This window comes from Thamnophis sirtalis, unplaced genomic scaffold, assembly GCF_051295495.1.
Source record: "Thamnophis sirtalis isolate CommonGarterSnake01/CBP01778 unplaced genomic scaffold, rThaSir2_p1.2 scaffold_2, whole genome shotgun sequence".
Classification (NCBI taxonomy): domain Eukaryota; kingdom Metazoa; phylum Chordata; class Lepidosauria; order Squamata; family Natricidae; genus Thamnophis; species Thamnophis sirtalis.
Window position 1 is genome coordinate 71,518,862 of NW_028261382.1, and position 23,205 is coordinate 71,542,066.

Below are 23,205 nucleotides of genomic sequence, written 5' to 3' on the forward strand. Positions count from 1 at the left end.
TCACCAGAGGCTGTTCTGTCTTCAACTGCAAGTCCTGATGAACTTATCAGAGTTGAATTATCTTGTGTGAAGATATATTGAGTGTCCCCAATTGTTGGTGCCTGAAATTTGTCTTTGGAAATCCAAACCATGCAATGAAGAGGATGGGACAGTCTGCTTGTCTCAGCTGCCATAAATTAAAAGCTTTTCTGTAATCCTGCATTTTTTGTTACAAATATTTTTAGGTTAATTCCTTTTGCCAGGCTCTCTGCAGGGTTAGTTCCCAGACTTCCAGTGGTGCCAATATATTTTGAATTAGGGTATTGATCACTCTGCTTTTATTGCTATTGGATGCTTGATGCCTGCTTTGGGATTGGCAAGAGGATCAACTGACAGATCCGATCAAGCAGGGAGATGTTTTTAAGCTTGCGGTGCCTAACATATAATCTGAAATGGTCCCCGTGGAAGCTTTTCCATTGGTGAGGTGTACAACATGGACATTTTCATGTTGTGCGGGAAATGAGCACATGGTGGCTCAGATGTTTGGCTGAACTGTTCTGGCTGGAGTTATGGGTCAGTCAGAACAAAACCTATCTCTTCACTATTGTGGACTTCAGTGGAGACAAAACTGGGCTGGATCTTTTGAGCTGAATAGGCCAAGGATGATGTGTCTCTTCTCCTCCGCCTGGCCTGTGTGCCAGCTTGCCCCACTAATGTTCTAGTACTTTCCTTGCCCTCCGCTGTAACCATGCTTGAGTTTTCTAGATCCAACCAGTCAGTCCTAGAGGAGATCAACCCTGACTGCTCTTTAGAAGGCCAAATCCTGAAGAGGAAACTCAAATACTTTGGCCACCTAATGAGAAGGAAGGACTCACTAAAGAAGAGCCCAATGCTGGGAAGGATGGGGCAAAAGAAGAAGAAGAGGACGACAGAAAATGAGGTAGCTGGATGGAGTCACTGAAACAGAAGACATGAACTTAAATGCACTCCAGAGAATGGTAGAGGACAGGAAGGCCTGGAGGAATGTTGTCCACGGAGTTGCGATTTATCGGACACGACTTCACAACTAACAACAACAGCCAACCAGTTAATCCACCTGTCCTTTTCCAGTCTTTCTTCTTTTTAGCACATTTTTATTGAAGAATTTTTTACAGAATAAAACCACTTAAAGGAAAGATAAAGTAAAAGAAAAGTGAGAAAAGAATAAAGGAATAAAAGAAAAGAGAGAAATGGACGAAAAGAAAAGGAATAGAAAGAAAATAGACATATATAAAGAAACTAGAACATAGTCCACAGCTGGAAGGGATCTTAAAGAATCCATCCACCAGATGGATTCACAATTTGCTGACCAACTACACCCATCTCATAGTCCTGAATGGAATTTTCTGTGCATGGAGAGAAGCATGCAGTGGGATGCCTCAAGGTTCATTCTTGGCCCCAGGACTCATCACCATCTTCATAAATGATCTAGATGAGGGATAGATGGTTCCAGTTGTATATGGGTTTAAAATTCTTTATCTTATCATATGTACCTGAACTCCAAATGTTCTGGGTTTTTTTTTTTACAAGTCTACCAGCTATGACACAATGACCCTTGATGTTTTCCACATTTCCTGTGTAAGCTACTACTCTGTACCCTCACCGCTGGGCGCCTGGCCTTTTGCACAACATCTCCAACCTAAACTATCGGATCCAAATAATATTTTGCCTGTCTCTAAGAGCTCTCTTTACAAAAACACAAACCTTTAAAATGCCAAAATCAGCAAAATCACGCTCAGTGCTTGTTACAAGTATATTACTGTTTCAGCTCTTGGTCTCATTTTACTTTAATCACTGCATCCCAATTCTTTACAGAAATATTGTACATTCTTTTCACTTGGGTTTAATTTGTTCTGAAGTGAGACCTGTCCAAGATCCCTTCCAACCCTATTATTTTATGTTCTATGTTTGCTTCCTTATCTTAATATTTTCCTTTTTTTGGCGTAGGGGCATTTTCATAGAAGGCCTTTCCTGTGTCTTAGATGGAGTATTTGGCACTGGAAATGGGTCGACTTCTTCTAGTCCTAACATTGGAGTTTTGGGAATCACAAAGGTATTTGACACGAACTAAGCAAACAAATTTAATCAGCTTATCCGTATTCTTAAGAGTATAAACTGTTCAAATCTCTTGCTGAGCCCCAAGTTGCTTAATCATGGTTCCCTGAAAAGAATACAGCTGGCTGAAGTCATGCAACACCCTATGCACAATGTTTGTTTCTTGCTCGAGGGTTCTTCCGATTGAAAAGCACCTGCTCAGGCGCACAGTTGAATGAGGGCGATTTTTGTCTTCAGCGCATCTTTGGAATGCAGGGCTGTGCTTGCATATTTGAAGATCCTTCCTTGTTGATCTTCAAATCTTCAATTCTGGGCATAAATTGGAATGGGGAAGGCTGATAAACTGCTTGACCCCCATATTCCCCAAGGGAATATGAAACAGAATGGTGAGTTAATGAACACCTTGTTAAATGGAATTTGATTATGCAAATATTTCAGAACCCTTGTTCAGACAAAGCAAACCGGAAAAAAGAGAGTCCGTGATATTCCAAAAGGCCATGGAGCCAAACCAGATCTCATGTTGCAAGTTTGTGTCTTGAAACCCTGCTCTGCCTTGATTCTGTATAGCCACGATGGCGAACCTATGGCACGCCTGCCACAGGTGGCACACAGAGCCCTCTCTCTGGGCACGCCAACCGTCGCCCCAGTCCAGTTCCACCGCCCATGTGCGCGTACCATCTGCCAGCCAGCCGGTCTTCAAGTCTCTGCCCTACATGGGCGGGGCACATGCAGGGGACACATGCATCCATGGGGGGGCATGGCGCATGCATGGGGGATGCTTACGTTCCATTTTGGGCCTGGAAGGCCTCCTGTACCAGCCTGGAAGCCAAAAATGGGCGAGGGGTGGCGCATGTGCAGGGGGCGCACATGCATGCATGAGGGGGGCGCATGCACAGAGGCGCTCACATTGTATTTTGGTGTTCGCGCACCCGCTTTGGGCACTTGGCACCAAAAAGGTTAGCCATCACTGCTCTATAGAGTTTATGGGCCTGTTGTAATTCAGAGCACAACAGATACCCCACACCTGTGGAGGCATCCAATCTATCCAATTACTTCATTTTACCCTGCAGTCCTTTCACACAGGGAGGTTTATTTTTACTTTTAAAAAAAGAGACAGGTAGAACAGGGGGTTGTGCTTTAATTTGGTTGTCCTATAGGATGTAGGTTGTGTAGGTTGTCCTATACCTACACCTTCCCCCCCTCGTTCCAAGGTGGGGGTTTTGCTTTTGGAAGTCCAGGCTCAAACGTTGCCATCTACTGGATCCATCTCTTTGAGTGTTAAAGGAGAAAAAAGTTTGACGGGGTGTATGGGGCGGGGGGGTTGGGGGGAAGCATGGCTAGGACTGGTTTCTGTTCCCATGGCCTAATTATATTTATATTAAGCGAGAGGATATTCAGAGAAGCATTTGTATTTGATATTGTGTTACTACCTCGATGGGCAGGCATGTAGCATCATAGCTAGGTCAAAAATACGAATTGTTGATAGCCCCAAATAAGCAGCTCACCTTGTGGCTGAACCGCTGTATTTGTGTAACAAAATTGCATTCCATTCTTGTCATTCTTCCTTAGCCTAATCCAGCCACTAAAAGAGAACTCACAAGAGAAAAGAATTGGACTGCTTTTTAATTGGTGTCCTGTCAATCAAACTCAGAAGGGAGTGGAGTTGATTAAGTCATTGTTGCATCAGTTCTCTGACATACAAACCTGTTTTGTAGTTGCCTTCTTGGCAAGCCGAAGACATGATAAAGCTAGTATATTTTGTCATTTATGCGTGAAGCAGATTGTAGCCCTAAAAAAAGATTTGTTAGTAGCATCTGCTTTGCCACATTAAAACATTCATAACAGTAAATAATGCTAAGATTTGATCAAACGTATGCCAATATTATCTTTGCTGCACAAATCTGTTTTGCAACTGCATAAGGTGTTTAATTTGTAACCGTAGTTTATATAATTTTTCTCGTATTCTAAAGCAAAGTAAAACATTTCACGCAAATGTCGATATAGTGGAAAATGTATTTTCCACTATAGAGCCAAGGTGGCGCAGTGGTTAAATGCAGCACTGCAGGCTACTGCTAGATCAGCAGGTCAGCGGTTCAAATCTCACCGGCTCAGGGTTGACTCAGCCTTCCATCCTTCCGAGGTGGGTAAAATGAGGACCCAGATTGTTGGGGGCAATATGCTGACTCTCTGTAAACCGCTTAGAGAGGCCTGAAAGGCCTATGAAGCGGTATATAAGTCTACTGCTATTGCTATTGCTATTGCTGTTCTGAAATAAGGACCCCAAAAGTTTAAAACAAGCTTTACTTTTGTATAAACTAATTGGAGTGCTCAGTGTCCTTAACAAAATGTTTTCCCTGAGGGCTTAAATGTTCCACTAATATTGCACTATTTTTATTTGAGCGTCTGTTAGTAACATTAAGTAGCAAATCCATAGGTTCCAGATTTTAAAAAGAATAGCATTTTAAAATGACTTTAAGTTTTAGTAGTAACCAGTCATCTGCTAGGTTTTACATACAGTATTATATGGCACATCATTATATGGCAGGGAGTGTCTTATCTGCTTTCAAGGCTCACCATCTCCAGCATCTCCCCATGGCCACGACAGTGGGCCTTATTTTGCTTTTATTTTTAAGCATTTCCTGTGAAAGATTTTCAAGCTCTGTATCGGAGTGCAAATCTGATGCCAGTTGCTGTTGGAATATTGTTTTTTTATTCTCCCCCCATGAATGTTTTATAGGTTGGAAGCCGACGAGTTATCCAGTATGGAGCTGCTTTCATGCTGCTTCTTGGAACGGTTGGGAAATTTAGTGCCCTGTTTGCATCTCTTCCAGATCCAGTGCTCGGAGCTCTGTTTTGTACTCTCTTTGGTAAGTGATTATCACCCTGTTGTGTTTGTGTGAATTGTGCTTTTAATATCCCCTTTTTGAAGGAATTTCGAACTATCTTAAACTCCTTTTCTCATTAAATTCTCTTAGTAGGGGATCTTGGCAATTTTTAGATGTGCAGACTTCAGCTCATAATTCCCCACCAAGAAAGCAGTTGATGTCCACACGTTGTAAAGTTGCCATGGTTGAGAAATTGTCGTTTAAAATCAACCCAGGCTAGCAGGGAGTTCAGGGCCTGTAAGAGTACATGTGAATTGTGGAATGCTGAAACTGCATTTTCTTTAAACAAAGTTCTTTTTTTTCCCAAACAAAGTTTTTTATTTTTTGTTACAAATTTAAATTTCTTTTTTTTTCTTCCCATATTTTCCATCTTAGATTAATTTTTTCTTAAAACATAAACAATTTCATTATTTGCCCCTTCAGAAATAAACCAAGTTTATCATTTTGTTTCCATCTGTTTTCTATAGGTAGCATATATCCTCAAATTCAGTTCTTTAAACAAAGTTCTGAATCCTATGAAATAATCCCCAGAGTGTTTTTATATTCTAGTGTGTAATGATTAACATAGTCCAAGTACTTATATTTTTTTAAAAATGTAATGCTGTATCAAGATTTTGGGTTTTTAGCCCATTTTGCTGACATATAAATTAGGTCATGTTATGATCCCAATTTTTCCAGGTAGCCAGACAATTTTTCAAGGCCATGCTTTAAAATAACTTGCAGACTGTCGTACGAATATGAATACCTTGAAAATCCTGTCCCTTTCTTATTTAGGAATGATCACTGCAGTTGGACTTTCAAACCTGCAATTCATTGATCTGAATTCTTCTCGGAACCTTTTTGTTCTTGGATTTTCTATCTTCTTTGGGCTGGTGCTCCCAAGTTACCTTCGGCAAAACCCACTTTTTACAGGTACACATATCTATATATATTCTTAGTTACGCATGTATGCTCAAATATATTTCAATTAAAAAAGAAATGGATTTACAACTGGTCATTTAGCAATCGTTCAAAGTTGGAAGACACTGAAGATAGTGAGTTATGGGCCAGTCCTCCCACTTACGACCATCGCAGGGTCCCCACGATCATGTGGCTGCTATTATGATGGTGGTTGCAGCGTGCCAGGTCATGTGTTCACTACTTTCAACCTTTTCAGCTGGATTCTGAGAAGCAAAGTCGATGGGGAAAGTTGGATTCGCTTAACAACTTTGTGATTTGCTTAATGACCATGACGAATAAGATTGTAAAATTGAACACGTGATGTCCCTGTAGTAAAATTCTAAATCCTTTACTCACACAAGGCATGTGGGAAAAGATCTTCCCAGTATTCCAGCTTGCTCTTTTTCACCCTAGAGTGGCGTTTCTCAATCTTAATGGCTTGAAGATGCTGACTGTAGAATTCTGGGAATTGAAGTCCATGCATCTTCCAGGTTGAATCACACTCCTCTAGACTGCAGCTGTTCACCAGGGAACTTGGCTGTTTAGTTAATTAACTTTAAATGCAGATTAAGATTGGCTCCGTCTACTTAAAGCAGCTTCCCAAACTGAGTGTTCTTTAGCTAAGGATTTTGGAGCTCCAAAGATCTGGAAGTTGGCTTAGCTTCAGTTCAGTTTATCAGCCCTAATTCTTTCCCGGTGCCCACATTTAATTAAAAAAAAAAAGATTTTAAATCTGGGCTGTCTTCCAAATTGAAATATTTTCTGTTTTTCATCCTGTTTTTCATCCTGCAGGGAAAACTGGTTTAGTCCAGCCTTTCTCAAGTTGTCATCCTCCAGATGCTTGAAACATCTGATGCAGCCTACTGATTTTGGCTATAAGAAATTGCCTTCTTTTTTTTCAAGTTCCTCACAGAGGCATCTTTCTAATTAATTAGAAAGTTATTTAGCCAGCTGCTTAAAAGCCACAGCCAATCAAATTAATCATTACTTGACTAATCTGGTTGCCCATGTTCATTCAAGGAGCTGCACACAGGAGGCCAGAGCCTAAAGGCCACTTTCCATCTTTCTCTTTCCCCCTCCTTCCCTCTGTCTGTCTCCCTCCCCCTCCCCTCTCAACCCCCCCCCCCCAAAAGATGGGAAAAGTGGGATAGGAACAGTCACACACCAAGAAAGAGTCAAAACCAAGACATGAGTAGAAGCAATGAGAATAAAAGAAGGACAAGCGAAGCACAGGGCAGAGAGAGAGGGGGAGCATTTTCAATAGACCGACCTTCAGTTGCCTGGGGAAATTGAAGAGCACCTTGAAGAGCACCCGGAAGCTTCAACTGGTCCAGAATGCGGCTGCGCGGGTTATCATGGGGGCACCCAGGTGCTCCCATGTTACACCTTTTTTAGGCGGCCTGCACTGGTTGCCGGTTGTCTTCCGTGTGCGATTCAAGGTACTAATTATGACCTTTAAAGTGCTCAGTGGCTTAGGCCCAGGGTACCTGCGAGACCACCTACTGCCACCGGTAGCCTCCCATCGTCCAGTGCGATCCCACAGAGTTGGCCTCCTCAGGGTGCCGTCGGCCAGACAGTGTCGGCTAGTGACCTCCAGGGGGAGAGCCTTCTCTGTGGGAGCAACTTCCCTCTGGAATGAGCTGTCCCCAGAGCTTCGTATAATCCCCGACCTCCGGTCCTTCCGACACGCCCTAAAAAGTTGGCTTTTCCAGCAAGCCAGCCTGGCCTGAACAAAACAAAACAAATTATTGATCACTGTTAATTTTAATTTGATTTTTTTAAAAAAAATGTCATTGTCAATTTTAATTGGGTTTGGGATATTCTATTTAATTTTTTAAAAACTTTTGTATTATGTGTTTCTTTTAATGTTGTACGCCGCCCTGAGTCCTTGGGAGAAGGGCGGCATATAAATCTAATAGACCTAAACCTAAACCTAAATAGCTCCATCCTCTTGATAAAACAGCAAAGCATAATTTTATAAGCCCTGCAGAAGAATGCTAGGGAGGGCTGCATACCAGCGTCATAGGTTTCCTAGAACTCCATGGGCCCTTCCACGCTTTTAGTGTTTGAATTGCCAAGTAATTGTAGGATGCAGGAGGCTTCTTCCAATCCTCCAGGATACTTTCAGCAAAAGGGAATTTCTCTCCCACTTCTAGGTCATGTTGAGCAATTATTTTGATTGGCTGGTTAATGGACTTTGAGTGTCAAAGATGGGCTGAAGTCCACCACCATTGGCCAAGAGCCACTGGGGCAGCCAGTGGTTTGAGCAGATGAAGAGAACTCTCCCCTCTTCCAACCTTCCCCAAAGATCTTAAAGTGAGATAGCAATAGCACTTAGACTTACATATAAACCCCTTCACAGTACTTTCCAGCCCTCTCTAAGCAGTTTACAGAGTCAGCCTCTTGTCCCCAACAATCTGGGTCCTCATTTTACCCACCTTGGAAGGCTGAGTCAACCTCTTGAGCCAGTGAGAATCGAACTCTTGGCAGTGGGCAGAGTTAGCCTGCAAAACTGCATTCTAATGGGAAAGAAGGAAGGAAGGAAGGAATAGCACTTAGACATATACTGCTTCATAGTGCTTTACAGCCCTCTCTAAGCAGTTTACAAAGTCAGCCTCTGAATCTGAATCTGAATCCTCATTTTACTAACCGGAGAAGGATGGAAGGCTGAGTCAACCTTGAACCGGTCATGATCAAACTCCAAGCAGTGGGCAGAGTCAGCCTATGATACTGTATTCTAACCAATGTGGCATCAGGAAGGAGGAGAAAGGAAGGAAGGAAGGAAGGAAGGAAGGAAGGAAGGAAGGAAGGAAGGAAGGAAGGAAGGAAGGAAGGAATAGCAGTAGAACTTAGACTTATATACTGCTTCACAGTCCTTTACTCTAAGCAGTTTACAGAGTCAGCCTCTTGCCCCCAACAATCTGGGTCCTCATTTGACCCACCTCGGAAGGTTGGAAGGCTGAGTCAACCTGGAGCCTGGTGGGATCCGAACTGCCAAACTGCAGCTAGTAGTCAGCTAAAGAAGCCTGCAGTACGGCACTCTAACCATTACACCACCTCGGCTCTTCCCGTCTTTATCTCTTTTCCCCCTGAGATCTCAATCTTCCCCAAAGTAAAGGAATGTAGATACCACTGTTTCCCCCTTGCAGGTGAGAAATCAAATGGCAGGTGTTTCACAGTGGACTGGTGGGACAGTGGCTGCTACTGAGTGAGCTGGGGATTCCAGCCCTGAACATTTCAACAGGGAGAACTTCAGTAGGAACTCTGCCACTTGGGCCCGGCAGAAGGGGATTGGATGTACCTGTGTTTCCATGAAGCTGCTCAGTCTCCGTCTTGGCACCTTTTCCCCCCGCTTGCCTTTCTCTGTCCTTTGCATCTGTTCGGATTCTGACGGAAGCCATTTCCCACCTTCTGCCCCTTTTCAGGAATCGTCAGCATCGATCAAGTCCTAAACGTCTTGCTGACGACCGCCATGTTTGTCGGTGGCTGTGTGGCCTTTATTCTAGATAACACCATTCCAGGTAGGATGTCCACTTTGCTCTTTTCTTCCTGCCCTGCTTCCCCTGTCATCCTGAGGATGCCCTCGTGCTCAAGGAGAACACCCCCGTTCCCAGCGCTCATGAGCCCATTCCCTCCCCACTCCAGGGGAAGGATATTGCAAAATCCCCATTTCCTCCCAACTCCAGGGGAAGGATACTGCAAAATCCCCATTCCCTCCCAACTCCAGGGGAAGGATACTGCAAAATCCCCATTTTCTCCCCATTCCAGGGGAAGGATACTGCAAAATCCCCATTCCCTCCCCACTCCAGGGGAAGGATATTGTAAAAACTCAATTTCCTCCCAACTCCAGGGGAAGGATACTGCAAAATCCTCATTCCCTCCCAACTCCAGGGGAAGGATACTGCAAAATCCCCATTCCCTCCCAACTCCAAGGGAAGGATACTGCAAAATCCCCATTCCCTCCCCACTCCAGGGGAAGGATACTGCAAAATCCCCATTCCCTCCCCACTCCAGGGGAAGGATACTGTAAAAACTCCATTCCTTTCCCGCTTTAGAGGAAGGATACTGTAAAATCTCCATTCCCTCCCCACCCCACTACCCTGCTTTCCAGCTCCGTTCCTCTGTGCAGGGCAACAGAAGAAGACCCAGCCAATCAGCTGGGACTCTGGAGGCAGAGAATAGATGGGGGCGGGGCCAGCCAAATTTAATCAAAATTTCTGCTACCGGTTCTCCAGAACCGATCAGAATTGGCTGAATACCACCTCTGCTGCTGGCCCATGATTGTGGGAAGCAGGACTAGCAGCTCACCCCCCCAATCCCAACTTCAGCCACACCTGGGGGAAGCCCCCCCCCCCCCCCACGAGCTTGTGTCCTTCTGTTCACCTCTTGTTCTTCTGCCTCCCTTTTTTGCGAATTAAGGAAGCCCAGAGGAAAGAGGGATCCGGAAGTGGAAGAAGGGCTCAGGCAAGGGCAGGAAATCACTGGAAGGCCTGGAAAGCTACGACTTGCCCTTCGGCATGGAGTTCATCAAGAAGTATCGGTGCTTCAGCTTCCTGCCCATCAGCCCCACCTTCCTGGGCTATAGCTGGAAAGGCTTCCGGAAAGGCAGCAACTGCGGGGCCTCGGAGGACGATTCGGAGGCCACCGTATAGCCCCGGCTGGACCTCGGTCTCTTGGGCATCGTAACAGAACCTTGTGCAGTTTCTTCTCGCTATTTTACTGTGTCGTATTGTATTGTATTTTTATTTTTATTATTTTGTATATTTGCATTTTTAAATCCTGGAAACTTAGAGCTGAGGCAGGTGATTAAAAGAAAGAAAAAATAGCTTTCCCTTAATTGTAGACGGTGGTATTTGTGTGGGCATTCAGAAGGAGCAGAAAAAGAATCCTTGGGGAGCTTATGTGCTTTCGTATTTGGCATAAGTGCTTTTCCTTTAGAAACAACCCCGTGAAAATGGTTAAATAGCCTGCTCAGGCAGGCTGAATTTATCCTGTTTGCAGGTTCTACATTCCATTTACTTTTTAAGTCTGCATCACCTTAACCCTGCACAAGGCATTGGTATTATTTATATAAAAATTGTTGCAGCAGAACCTATTATGGTAAATCAGGACCTGCGGTGGAGGGGTATTTCCGGGGGTGGGGGTTAGGGTTGGGGGCGGGCAGGCAACCAGAATTTGCTCCCATGACCAGCTAGAACTGGGGTCCCCAAATTTGGCCACTTGAAGACTGGTGGACTTCAACTCTCAGCTGTGGAATTGAAATCCACAAGTGTTAAAGTGGCCAAGTTTGAAGACTTCTGATCTAAGTGGAGAGATTGCAGAGGAAGGGATTACAAGAGAGTAATTTATGCTGGCTGGAGGATTCTGGGAGTTGAAGTCTTAAAAGTTGTCAAGTTGGAAGACCTCTGAGCTAGAAGGTTGCAGGCAACGCTCCTGGAACATTGCAAGCCCCCGGAAAAAGGGGTGAATAGCAGTGGGAGAGGGAAACCTCACCCCTTTTTTGGACTTTCCCCTTCCCAGATATATGGCAGCACAAGTGTTAAGATTCAGACTGACGGAAATCTGGCTGTCTGGTCTTGGACCGCCTGTTCAACATTTTGGAAGTTGGGGTTGTTTTTCTCTGCCACGCCCTCCTGTTCTTAAACCAAGCAGCACTTTCAGAGTTTCCCAGCTCTGGCTGCAGTGGATCATAATGCCCTGGTCCCAAATGCGGGAAAAGAAAGCCAGGAACCCACCTACTCCAGGCACCCCTGTGGTGGAGAAGGGGCAGAGGGGGAGGGATTTGAAGGGGGCTGCCATCCAGTTGCTTTCCTTTACCCTGACGGTGGTAAGGCTGCACAGCACTTCAAGTTTGATTCCCTTAAAAAGGTTTTGGGGTGCAGAGAGGCAGCCCTATGGTAGTAACACAAGCGCCTTTCCCCCGGGGATGGGGGGGCCTGCCACAGAGGGCAGGTGGGAGGGGCAGCATCCCCAACTCTTGGCTGCTCCAGGACCCTTCTTTAGCCTTGCTGAAATGCCGGAGAGTCTCATTGCCTACGGTGCAAGTTGGTTTCCTACCATAATAATGCTATTTATTAAGCGCTTGAGTCGTGAAACTGTCCCTTGGCCTCCAGGCCTCTCCACTTTCAGACATTTTTTGCCCACCCCCAAAGCAAGAGGCAGGAGAGCATTGCCTTTTCCCATCCTCTTTTTCCCCCAAATAGAACCAGGGTCGCTGGCAAGGGGAGGAGAGACGCTATGCATGGCCTTGCTGTCTGCCAAACAGTTTTAACGGGTATTGGGGTGCCTCCGTTGGCCCCATTCGGTCTCTTCGTATTGTGGTTTTTCTCTCCCCCCCAATTGATCTTGGCTCTGATCTTGTGCAGCTGTTGAACCCATTGTAAGAATCGATTCCTATTTAATGTTCTCACTATAGCAGCTTAGTTTGTTGATACAGGTAAGTTAGCTTTCCTTGCTCTTCCCCACCATCCCTCCCCCCAAAAGTAGCCTCCAAATTGTTCCCACTTTTTTTTAAGAAAAAAAGAAAAGATACAAAGTTGCGGGAAGATTTGTCAGAGAGGCATTATGGGATTTTTAAGGCCAGTAGGCTCACAAATGCCATTGTGGTGGATAGCAGATTCTGCAAGTGGTTCTTGGTTGGCTAGTTGAGGGGAGGCCCAAACGGCCACCCGAAGGACACTGGGGGGCTTGAAGGGGGCAGAACAGAAAACAGGTCAGTGGTGGATAGCTGTTTCTTGCAATTTCTGGCATTCCCATCCCAGAGCATTTCTTCTCTCGGATTCTTTCTTCCACTGCTTTCCGTACTTTGCCTCTTTAGAATCAAGCCTGCAAAAAAAGCTCGATTATTATTATTATTATTATTATTATTATTATTATTATTATTATTATTATTTAAAAAATCAGAATTCATGCTCAGTTCTTTTAAACCAACCCTTCCTTGGCTCGGAGGTATACAGGACACTAAAGCCTTCCTCTACAGGAAACCCCCTTCCATTCGTCTGGACCTCTTTCTGAGAAAAGCTTCATTTAGGATCGCACTACGAGGTTGCCATCGTGGGCATATTTACGTAGGAATTGACGCAACTGAGTGTAGCCACAACTTTTGGATTTTTTTTTAGAAGGACCAAGCTGCGTGTTTAGTTTCCCTTCTTATATTTAGGTGAACCAAAGAAAGAAAGGCAGAAAAAAACCCAGTTGCCCTGTGTTTGGTGGTGGTGTAATCCTGTAAAATGCCAAAGTGCGTTCAGTTGAGGTCAGCGGTGTCCAAACTTGGGAACTTTAAGACTTGTGGACTTCAACTCCCAGAATTCCCCAGCCAAGTTTGGACACCCCTGGTTTAGGTACATTACAGAAGCAAAAAAAAGTTGTACAGCCAGAGTATTGGAAGAATGTAATATATTCTGATTTGTGGCCTAGTCTCTCTCTCTCTCTCTCTCTCTCTCTCTCTCTCTCTCTCTCTCTCTCTCTCTCTCTCTCTCTCTCTCTCTCTCTCTCTCTCTCTCTCTCTCTCTCTCTCTCTCTCTCTCTCTCCCTCTCTCCCTCCCTCCCTCCCTCCCTCCCTCCCTCCCTTCCTCTGTCTCTCTCTTTTCTTTCTTTCTTTTTTTGGTCTTCTGCTTTGATACTTTGCTAAAACAAACCCCAAATCACCCTGGTCCCATCTTCCACCTTTGCAGATTTGTTTCCACCAGCTTACCCAGGAGTAAAAGCTCCTAGTAATTAAAACAGGCAGCTACCACTGGTGAGACGTTTATTTTGAGCACTGCTGTATAACAACTCTGGCCCAGTGCAAACCTTTGTTTATCGGATTCCAATCCGATGTAATGATGACCTTGAGTGCCTATTTGTACATCACACAGAAGCAAGGAAGGACGGAAGAAACTCCCATCCGATTGATTCCTCCTCTTAAAAAAAACACAAGGCCTTGCTTTCCTGAGGCTGCAGGGCTGATGCCTAGAAAGGGTCGCTTAATCTTAACTAATGCAGTTGTAGTAGCTGCGACGGCAGGACTGCGAGCCGAGTGAAATGCTTGGGATGTGCAACATGGATAGTGATTTAATCTGATTTGCTAGACGATGCAATTGTGACATTAGGCTCGCCTGAATAGCTGGTTTTACTGTAAGAAGGCATCCTATTTATCCTAGGAAGGTAGCCAGGAAGTGGCCCTGTCCATCTGCCGTGGCACTTTCCAAATAAGATTTGGAAGGGCTCCGTGGTGATCATGTTGAAGCCGCTGAGATTCCAGATTCCCAGGAGGTTCAGCATTTCTGCAGCTGTAGGAACAAAAAAAAATCCTCAGAAGCTTGGTTTGATTGATTTATTATTTTAAATTAAGCTCTTTTGGGGAAGAGTTGGTAGCTGAATTGCAGAGTCGGTGGCTGGAAGTGGAAAGTGGCAATGGCAGCAGGAATCTTAGCCAGGGAAGGGACTGTTTTCCCTGCATCTTCTCATCTGTTGGTTGATAAAAACCAACATGGATTTGAGCTGCTTCTCGGTGGGCTTTTAAGTGCTGTGTCCTGAGTAAAATGTGAGCATCAAGAACAGGAACGCCTAAATCTGTTTCCTTAGCAGAGAGCCTGAAATCAGTGGGTATTCCTTGGAATGAGGGGTGGGAGGTGGGAGCGGGGGATGGGGATGGGGTGGATGCGTCTATGTATTTTTGCTGAAAAAAAGTAAAAGCAAGACACGTTGAATTGTGTCTTTGTGCATAGCTATCTGGCTTTCAGACGTCAGAGTGAGAGAATGTTGTGTACAGAGAAATATCTAAGGGAAGGGGAAATTTATTTCATTTGAATTAAAAGAAATATTAAGGAACACTATGTCACGTTGAAGATGTAAAGACAAAATATTCAGAACAAAATAATTTGAAAAACTTTGTTTTTAAAGTAAAGTATCATGACTTTTTTGTTAAATTAAGTATTTTGAAGAAAAAAAGATGTTTAAATGTGTTTTATAAAAATGATGCCTCTTAAATTTATATTTAATTGCTCATTTTATCCATGGATAACAAAAACGTATTGATCAGTATAATCTGTATCAGGGGAAAAAAGGTTTTTAAATTTACAGTTGGTTTTACACTGTTTAATACTGACTTTCAATGTGACAACTTTGTACATGAACATTGCAGTATTTTTCTTTCCGTAAACTTAAAAAAAAAGGAAAAAAACCCAATATCCAACAAGTGACATTTCCACCTAGGATAATAACTACCTGACTTCCTGGGTGGGAGTGATATATATATATATGATTGTCATGACAGTGTCATGTGATGAATTTATTTCGTTGACAAATTGCTAGCAATTGTGTATACTTTATTTACCCGTTGTTTACACAGAGTCCTTCAAAGAAGAGGTTTCTTGGTCATTCCCTCCTGGAGAAGACTTGCACCACATACTTTGGAGCACAGAGCTGGTTCAGGCACACAAAGCAAGGGTTTTGAACTCCCAAGTGAGTGAGCGCAGCTCTCATTGAGTCAGGGGGGCTTGTGTGAGGAACACAGCCCAATGGATCCACCTCAAGTATCCAGATGTCTTGTGCCAATGCTGTTGAGTAATAATTTTAAAAAATGTTGAGCAGATGCAAAGATGAAGCAGTTAGATAGACCAAAACACAAGATCGGCATTGTGCTGGGGGCTTAGACCCCTCTTTAAGCTTCTGTCACCTCTCTAATGCTGGGATAAATGTCAGGCTGTTTCCCGTGTGGCAGCTGAAATGTTGGGCAACCCCAGGTTCTCCTGGCCTTGGCATTTTTCATTGTTTCTGAGCTCTCCTTTGCTTCCAGTCCAATCCTCACCCTGTGGGTTACATTCCTAGGGGGAAGAAATGGGAGCAGAGCAGAAATTGGTCATTTAGGGGCCTCCAACCTTGGCAACTTTAAAACTTGTAGACTTTAATTCTTAAGAGTTCTGGCAGTTGAAGTCCACAAGTCTTCAAGTTGCCAAGGTTGAGGCCCCTGCTTTACATTAGCGTTTCTCAACCCCAGCAATTTCAGGATTTGTAAACTTTGGTGTCCTGCTTATCAGCTGGGGAAATCTGGGAGTTGAAGTCTTGGAGACTCTGAGAAATGCTGGCTTAGATCATTGGTAGAAACTGACCCATCTTACCTGCTAAAAAACAACATTTTGTATTAATGTACTCTCTTGAAGCAGCAGTCCTGGAAATGGTGGCTAGGCTGTTTGTATCTGGGTGTGAATTTGGTTCATCCTGAACATATTTTTAAACAGCTAGGAGGATCTCCCAGAGAGTGAGTATCTCCAGAGGTAACTCTTACTTCTCCCAAGACTTTTTCCCAGGAAGCATTCTTGGTCCTCAAGAGCTTTCCACACCCTAATGGTGATCTGCAGGAAGCTCAGCCAAACTTAGAAACTTCTGGAGTAACTGTACTGTGTCAGGTTTGTCCCGAGCTCTCCAGAGCCCTTCCAAAAATGACAGGGGAGAAAAGAATTAAATCAAAATCAAAAGCGTTCCTATCAATATTCGCTTTCTGTAATTCAATAAAATTGCTTCTTAGGCCCCAATCCATTTTGGAAGGAAAATCCAAAGACTTGGGAAACTAAACTCCAAGGCCTGGTGAAGTACACCCCAAAGTTATGGGGGACCGTCCCCCAACTTTTAGCTGTAAAGCGGATAACCATCGCTTGCCATTCAATGTGCGTCTGCATTCTGAAGTGACACGATTCAACTTGGGGTGTGTGTGCGTGAGATAAGCCAGCACAAAAGGAGCTTCTTGTTTTGTTGGTGTGGGTCCCCCCCCCCCCGGTGGCCTTCTGGGCGACATAACCGTTGTTCAAAACCATCAGAAGGTGGTCTTAGGAGTCATTCCCTCTAGAAAATGGAGGGTTGGTTTTTCTTTTAATGGGGCCTCTTGCCTATCTAGAGCAAGGTCTCCAACCTTGGCCACTTTAAGCCTGGAGGACTTCAACTCCCAGAATGCCCCAGCCAGCTCAACTTCAAGCCTGGAGGACTTCAACTCCCAGAATGCCCCAGCCATCTCAACTTTAATCCTGGAGGAGTTCAACTCCAAGCCAGCTTTGCTGGCTGGGGAATTCTGGGAGTTGAAGTCCTCCAGGCTTAAAGTTGACAAGGTTGGAGACCCTGCTCCAGAGAACCTGGTGGATTTGTCTTTTGCAGTTCAATCCCTTGGTCCTTTGCTCCGTGAAGAGGCCACCACGTTCTAGCCAGTATTTTCCTTTCTGCCCATCGGTCTTGGCCATTGCCATGTGGCCTGCTTTGAAGCATTGAGAATTCATCTCCAGCAATACCCAAAGCAATCCTGGTTGGTTATGATTTCATTGTGGCTGTGATTTAGTCACCCCTACCTATAGGGTAGCCGAAAAACTGAATGACCTTGTGTATTGTCCGGCATCTCTTCATGTAGTCAACCACCTTGCTGCTGATTTAAACTAGAGTGCATTCCCCCACCCACCCCTGTTCATAACAACTTTTGCTGTAACAAACTCTTAACTGTTTTTTAGACTGTGGGAATCTCTCTCTCTCTCTCTCTCTCTCTTCATGAGTTTTCTGTGAATGACCTTAGCTACACAAACTCAGGTTAAATACCAGGTGGGTTTTTTCCTTTGAGATGTGTAGTCCTTATTACTGAGATTTTTATGGGTTTTGTTCTGTTTTTCCCCCCTAATGATTGCTTTATTAAACGTTAAAATATTTAAAAAAGTATGTAATACTTGGACCAGATGTTGTGAATAATAGTAGATAAAAGCTATTTTATTCTGTATTTTTAAAAGCTGTTCGGTATAAATAAAAGTTGACATAGATGCAACTTTGTACTTGGATTGTGGTGATCATTTTGCAAATAGACAAAATTCAAGACTGGAGTCAACCAGATGCTGCCTTGTCTCAAAACTGCTGAGAAAAAAAATGCCAACAAGCCTTAACATTTTAGATCCACCCAGTATTGACAACACAGAGGGCTGCAAAAGAGACGTTGTCTGCACTTGTACTCCCGATCTATTAAAAAAAATGTAAAAGTTCCTCCTTCACAAGAGATTTGAAAAGCAAATTGTTTTTTCCTTGAGCAAAAGATAAGACAGCTGGTACGATGTATAAATATAAATATTTTATGTCAATATAGAAATATTTTTAGCAGTACCGCAGTGCTACAACATGGCTGTGTATCGAATAAACCACAGTTGGCTGGATTGACATAATGCATTAAGGCAAAAGCAGCAGATAACGTGATGAAGTGTGTGAATCGACTCTTTGTCTCGGCTGCATCGAGTGTGGCAAATGTGTGTATTTTTTAAAGTAGGTCATCCTTGAGTTGTACATGCTTACAACAATGCCATTTATTGGGCAGTCCAAGGCAGGGATGGTTTGCCATGATCTATGCTGAAGGTCTCCAAATTTGACTTGTGGACTTCCAGAATTCCTCCGACACCCTGCCGGCTAAGAAATTCTGCGAGTTGAAGGTCACAAATCTTAAAAAGTGGCCAGGGAGCTCCAAACCTGGGTATTTTCCAAAAATATTTCCTCCGAATAAACATCATCTCCTTCCAGATTCCTTCGGACTGCAGTGCCTTGGACAGCTACTGTACATCTAGAGGACGTAGCCATTCCAGTTGCCTTCCCAACATGGCACTCTCTCCATGGGTTGGGCCTTTCTTCCCAGAATTTCGTACTAACTACCCAAATGATCAGGATATTCTGAAATTTTGCAGCTGCCATCAAATCTGGAGAATTATCTTGGAAGAAGACCAGTCTTATCGGAGCTGAATTTCTATCTGCACCTGTGAAACACCTCCAATGCCCACGTCTCAACTGCTTTGGATCCGCAACCTCAATTCCGTTAGATTTACAATACAGAGAAGCATTGAGTGTTGAACACGCTGAGCTTAAAACAGAATTTCTCGGTCCGTTGCCTTTAGGAACGATCCTAAATTGAGTGCCCCCGAAAGCAATTGGAGCGAGTCACCTTGAATTCCTACTGGAAGTATAGGATGAGTTTGCCCGGAGTATTCTTTATGTGGCAGTATGAACATTCATGGCCTTTCACAGGTCCTGTGGTAATTTAACCGCGATGGTTCAGCTAAATAAACCATGCTTGTGAACTCGGTGCTTTGCGTTTTATTGCACTTTCTGCCCAGCCAAAATTGAATTCTGCATAAAAGAAAATTGAAAAGAGAGGCAAACAATGAGGGTGGGAAAGGGTGAGGAATATAAGCCCTGCAGCTTAAAAAGCCCACTAAAATAAATCGAGCTAACTGATTGTAAGTCCAAAGAAAAAAAGAAGAAAGACTTATTCTCCTGTGTGCTGCTTGGGGAATCCAAGCATGGGTTAACTTTGTCCATTAGCCTAGAGACTGAGTTATGCAAATGTTGACCACGCTTCCTCTGACTGGATGGGTCAGTTTTTTAACTCAGTCCAGCCAGAAGAGACGTATACCAATTTTCTCCAGACTAATTGACAAAATTCTACCTATTCTTGGATTCAACGAGTTGCTGGAAGTGATTCAAAAAAGTTATTGCAGGATTAAAGGGAGAGGCGGCAGTTCACTGCCTGCCCAGACCTTCCAGAGCTCTTACTGTGCCCGGGCCAGGTATTTACAGGCTCGTGGGAGCTATTGCAATCAGAGCTCAGCGACCGCAGTTGCTGGTGTGAGATCGCTTCGCCGCCGTTGCTGTCCCTGCCATTCGCGCCTTGGGCTGGTTCCTCTGCCCGCGCTGCCTGCCCTGGAAACGACTCACCTTGCGCGGCGTACTGTTTTCCGGCTAATTGACTGCCCGCTGCTCGTTTGTGGAGAGCAAGGGTCCCGCTGAAGGCATCCACAGAGCAGAGAGCCTGAGAGCGGCATTGTCATCTGCAGCCATATTCAAATTTCGCGCCTCAGTTGCGGTCGCCATTTTGGGACCGTTTGTTTGCACGCGTGCTTGAAGGCAGCCGAAAGAGGGCGTTGCGAGTATTTTGCGCCCAAAGGAGCAACTGCGTCATCGGTCCTCCCACTGCCCTCACTTCAGCTTGGCTGACTTAGAGGATCATTTTTGCCCAGCTCCTGCTTGCCACGCGGCCCACTTCCGTTGCTACTAAAAACCTGTGATACAGTGCGGTTGAGTTTTTTCAATTCTTACTGTAGAATGGCTGACCAATCCACCTCAGGAGGTATTGTAGAGCACTCTACCGATTCCCATCCCCCTGCCCAGGCGGGGGTTAGCTCGAGGCCCGGCAGGGCTGCTTCCAGGGCTCCCAGTCAAAGGCCTAGGGACACATCCGGAGCTCTGGATAGGGTCCACAGGCAAAAAGAAAAGCCCAAGGCAGCAACTAAGGCTGCTGGGGAGGGTAGCAATTCACCCCCAGTGTTACTCCCTCAACATGTTTCACCAGCCCCCGCACTACATCCAGCAGGGAATCAAGGCTGGTCACCGGATCTTCCCCTGTCCCAAGCTTCTGATTCTGGGGAGGGGGGGTTGGGGCCCCAGTTTCCTCCGGTCCTTTCGAAGGCCGATGCGGCCTCAGCCCATGCAATCCCACGTGCTGGGCCTTCTGCCACCTTTACCCCTACTGCTGCAGGCCTGAGGCCTGTGGAAGGTCAGGATCTAGGCCTTCCCCCGGATCTCTACCAGATGATTTCTGCAGCGATATCCAGGGGTGTGGATGCTGAGCTGCATCATAGAACTCAGGCTCCTGGAGCCCCCAGCGCCCAGGGTGGGCCTAATCCCCAGGAGCCAAGGTGGCGCAGTGGTTAAATGCAGCACTGCAGGCTACTGCTAGATCAGCAGGTCAGCGGTTCAAATCTCACCGGCTCAGGGTTGACTCAGCCTTCCATCCTTCCGAGGTGGGTAAAATGAGGACCCAGATTGTTGGGGGCAATATGCTGACTCTCTGTAAACCGCTTAGAGAGGCCTGAAAGGCCTATGAAGCGGTATATAAGTCTACTGCTATTGCTATTGCTATTGCCCTGCTGGTGGCTCTCTCAGACCTCCAGGCAGCCCCCCCCTCACCTCTCCCCTCAGTCTATAGTGAGGATTCGGCCTTGGTGGAAGAAGGGGAGGTGATAGACAAGGATTTCTCTGATGATGAAGGTTTGATCTTTGATCAACCTAATTCTTCTGGATTATTTCGCCCCACACTGTTTAAGTCTTTATTATATAAAGCTAAGACTACCACTCACATGTGTGAGACGGCCTCTAAGGATAGCACTGCAGTTGGCTTGGATGCAACTGAACGCCTTTTCGCTGAGCAAGTTTCACTGCAGGAGGTTATTCCCTCCTCCAAGCTTTTTCTAGATCTTGTCCAAAAACAGTGGGATCAACCGACTGCAGTTGCCCCACCCAGCAATGGGGACAGGAAATTGTACACTTCCACTCCGGAACTAGAGAGCATTCTGCAATTTCCAACTGTGGATCCACGCGTGGCTGCTCTAGCTTCCCCAGCACTAATCCCATCAGAAATTTCTGAGGGTCTGAAGGCCGAGGACCGTAAGGCTGAAACAGTCATTTATAAGACCCATCAGGCTGCGGCCTGGGCCCTACGTGCTGCTACTGCAGCATCCTTCTTTAATAGAACTTCCTTGGTCTGGCCCAGGCAGATGCAGGATAGGCTTGCCCCTGATGACGTATGTCTTCACCAAGACGTTACCAAACTGATGGCAGCCCTGGAATTCTCGGTGGATGCCACTCATAATGCAGCAAAATTTGCCTCCCAGGCTGTGGTATCCAATGTGGCATCCCGGCGTCTGCTATGGCTTCGCCATTGGCAGGCCGATGTTAAATCCAAGTGGCGCCTTGCTTCCACACCCTTCAAAGGTGGGGCATTGTTTGGTTCTGTGCTCGACCCAATTCTCATAGAGACAAGGGATAAACGCAAGGTCCTCCCCTCCACTGGTGGGCGCGCCAATAGGAGACAGCAGCCTTACAGTAGGCGCCAGCCTTTCGGGCTGGTGATTCTGGATTCACTGCCACTCCCTACATTCCCCACTACAACAGGGCCTTTACCCAGCCGCAGGACCATGGTCAGGACCGCACGGGGGATAGGGATAGGGGCCGCCAGCAGAACCAGGCACAATCCCAGAACAAGGCCATTTCGTGGGGCTGGCAACCGGTCCTTTTGGAGGTACCAGTGACTCCCAAGGGGAAGATCCCGTGGGCGGGCGTCTCCTGGCCTTCACTCATCAGTGGGCGGAGACCACATCCGACGCCTGGGCCTTTCAAGTCGTGAGGCTGGGCCTCACTCTAGAATTTCTCTCCATTCCCCCGAGGCGGTTCATCCAGTGTCCTGTCCCAGATATTCGATGAAAAGGCGTCTCATGGACACCGAAATACAACATCTTATCTCCATCAACGCCATAGAGCAGGTTCCAAAGGGCCAGGAAGGACTAGGGTTTTATTCAATCTTATTCCTAGTGCCCAAGAACTCGGGGGGATAGCGGGCCATTCTAGATTTGAAAAGACTCAACCTGTACATCAAGTATCAAAGGTTCAAGATGCAATCCCTAAAAAGCATCTTGGCATCCATCCGCCAGGGCGACATGATGACATCAGTTGACATCAAGGAGGCGTACCTCCACGTGCCCATCCATCCGGCACATCGGAGGTTTCTACGCTTTCATTTCGCGGGCCGGCACTTTCAATACTGGGCCTTGCCCTTCGGCCTGTCATCGGCCCCTCGAACTTTTACCAAACTCCTGGCGGTTGTGGCAGTGTCGCTTCGCTTGGTCCCAGTGAGAGTGAATTGTTATCTAGATGACATCTTGGTTTTGTCTCCATCTCAGGACCAGGCCCTATGGGATCTACAGGTAACAATGGACTCACTGCAGAGACACAGGTTCGTCCTGAACCTCCCCAAGAGTCACCTGCAGCCGACCATGTCGTTGCTACACCTGGGGACCATCATCAATTCCGTCACATGAGAGGTCTCCCTGTCCCTGGAGAGGCGACAGAGCATCCAACACCTGGCAACTCAGGTATTATCTCAGAGACTCTTACCATTGGCTACTCTTTCCCAACTACTTGGGAAAATGATTTCCTGTATAAACATTGTTCCCTGGGCCAGATTCCATGCACGCCCACTGCAATGGTTCCTGCTCCCCTTTCAGAGGGCACACACCAGCCATTCCCAGATCAAGGTTCGGCTCCCACCCAAACCTCTCAGGTCCTTCCAATGGTGGACATCCTCCAAACTCCTCAAAGGGTGCCCATTCAAGGAACCGGACCACATTCAGGTTACGACGGATGCCAGTCTATTTGGGTGGGGGGCCCATGCCCTGGACCGAGTCGCACAGGGTTGCTGGTTGAGCCAAGAGCTGAGCAACAGCATCAATTGGCTGGAGCTCCGGGCCATCCGGCAAGCCTTCCAAGA

The 23,205-nt window shown here is 45.7% G+C and overlaps 1 protein-coding gene across 1 annotated transcript in view; it reads left to right on the forward strand.

Moving 5' to 3' along the window:
- Positions 1-17,673, forward strand: part of SLC23A2 (solute carrier family 23 member 2) — an 85,518-nt gene extending 67,845 nt beyond the window's left edge. The window contains exons 12-16 of the mRNA XM_087706062.1: positions 1,966-2,071; positions 4,811-4,940; positions 5,733-5,870; positions 9,323-9,418; positions 10,317-17,673. Of these exons, the coding sequence (XP_087562188.1) occupies positions 1,966-2,071; positions 4,811-4,940; positions 5,733-5,870; positions 9,323-9,418; positions 10,317-10,549 (703 nt within the window). The 3' untranslated portion in view covers positions 10,550-17,673. The remainder of the gene's footprint in view (positions 1-1,965; positions 2,072-4,810; positions 4,941-5,732; positions 5,871-9,322; positions 9,419-10,316) is intronic.
- Positions 17,674-23,205: the final 5,532 nt, after the last annotated feature.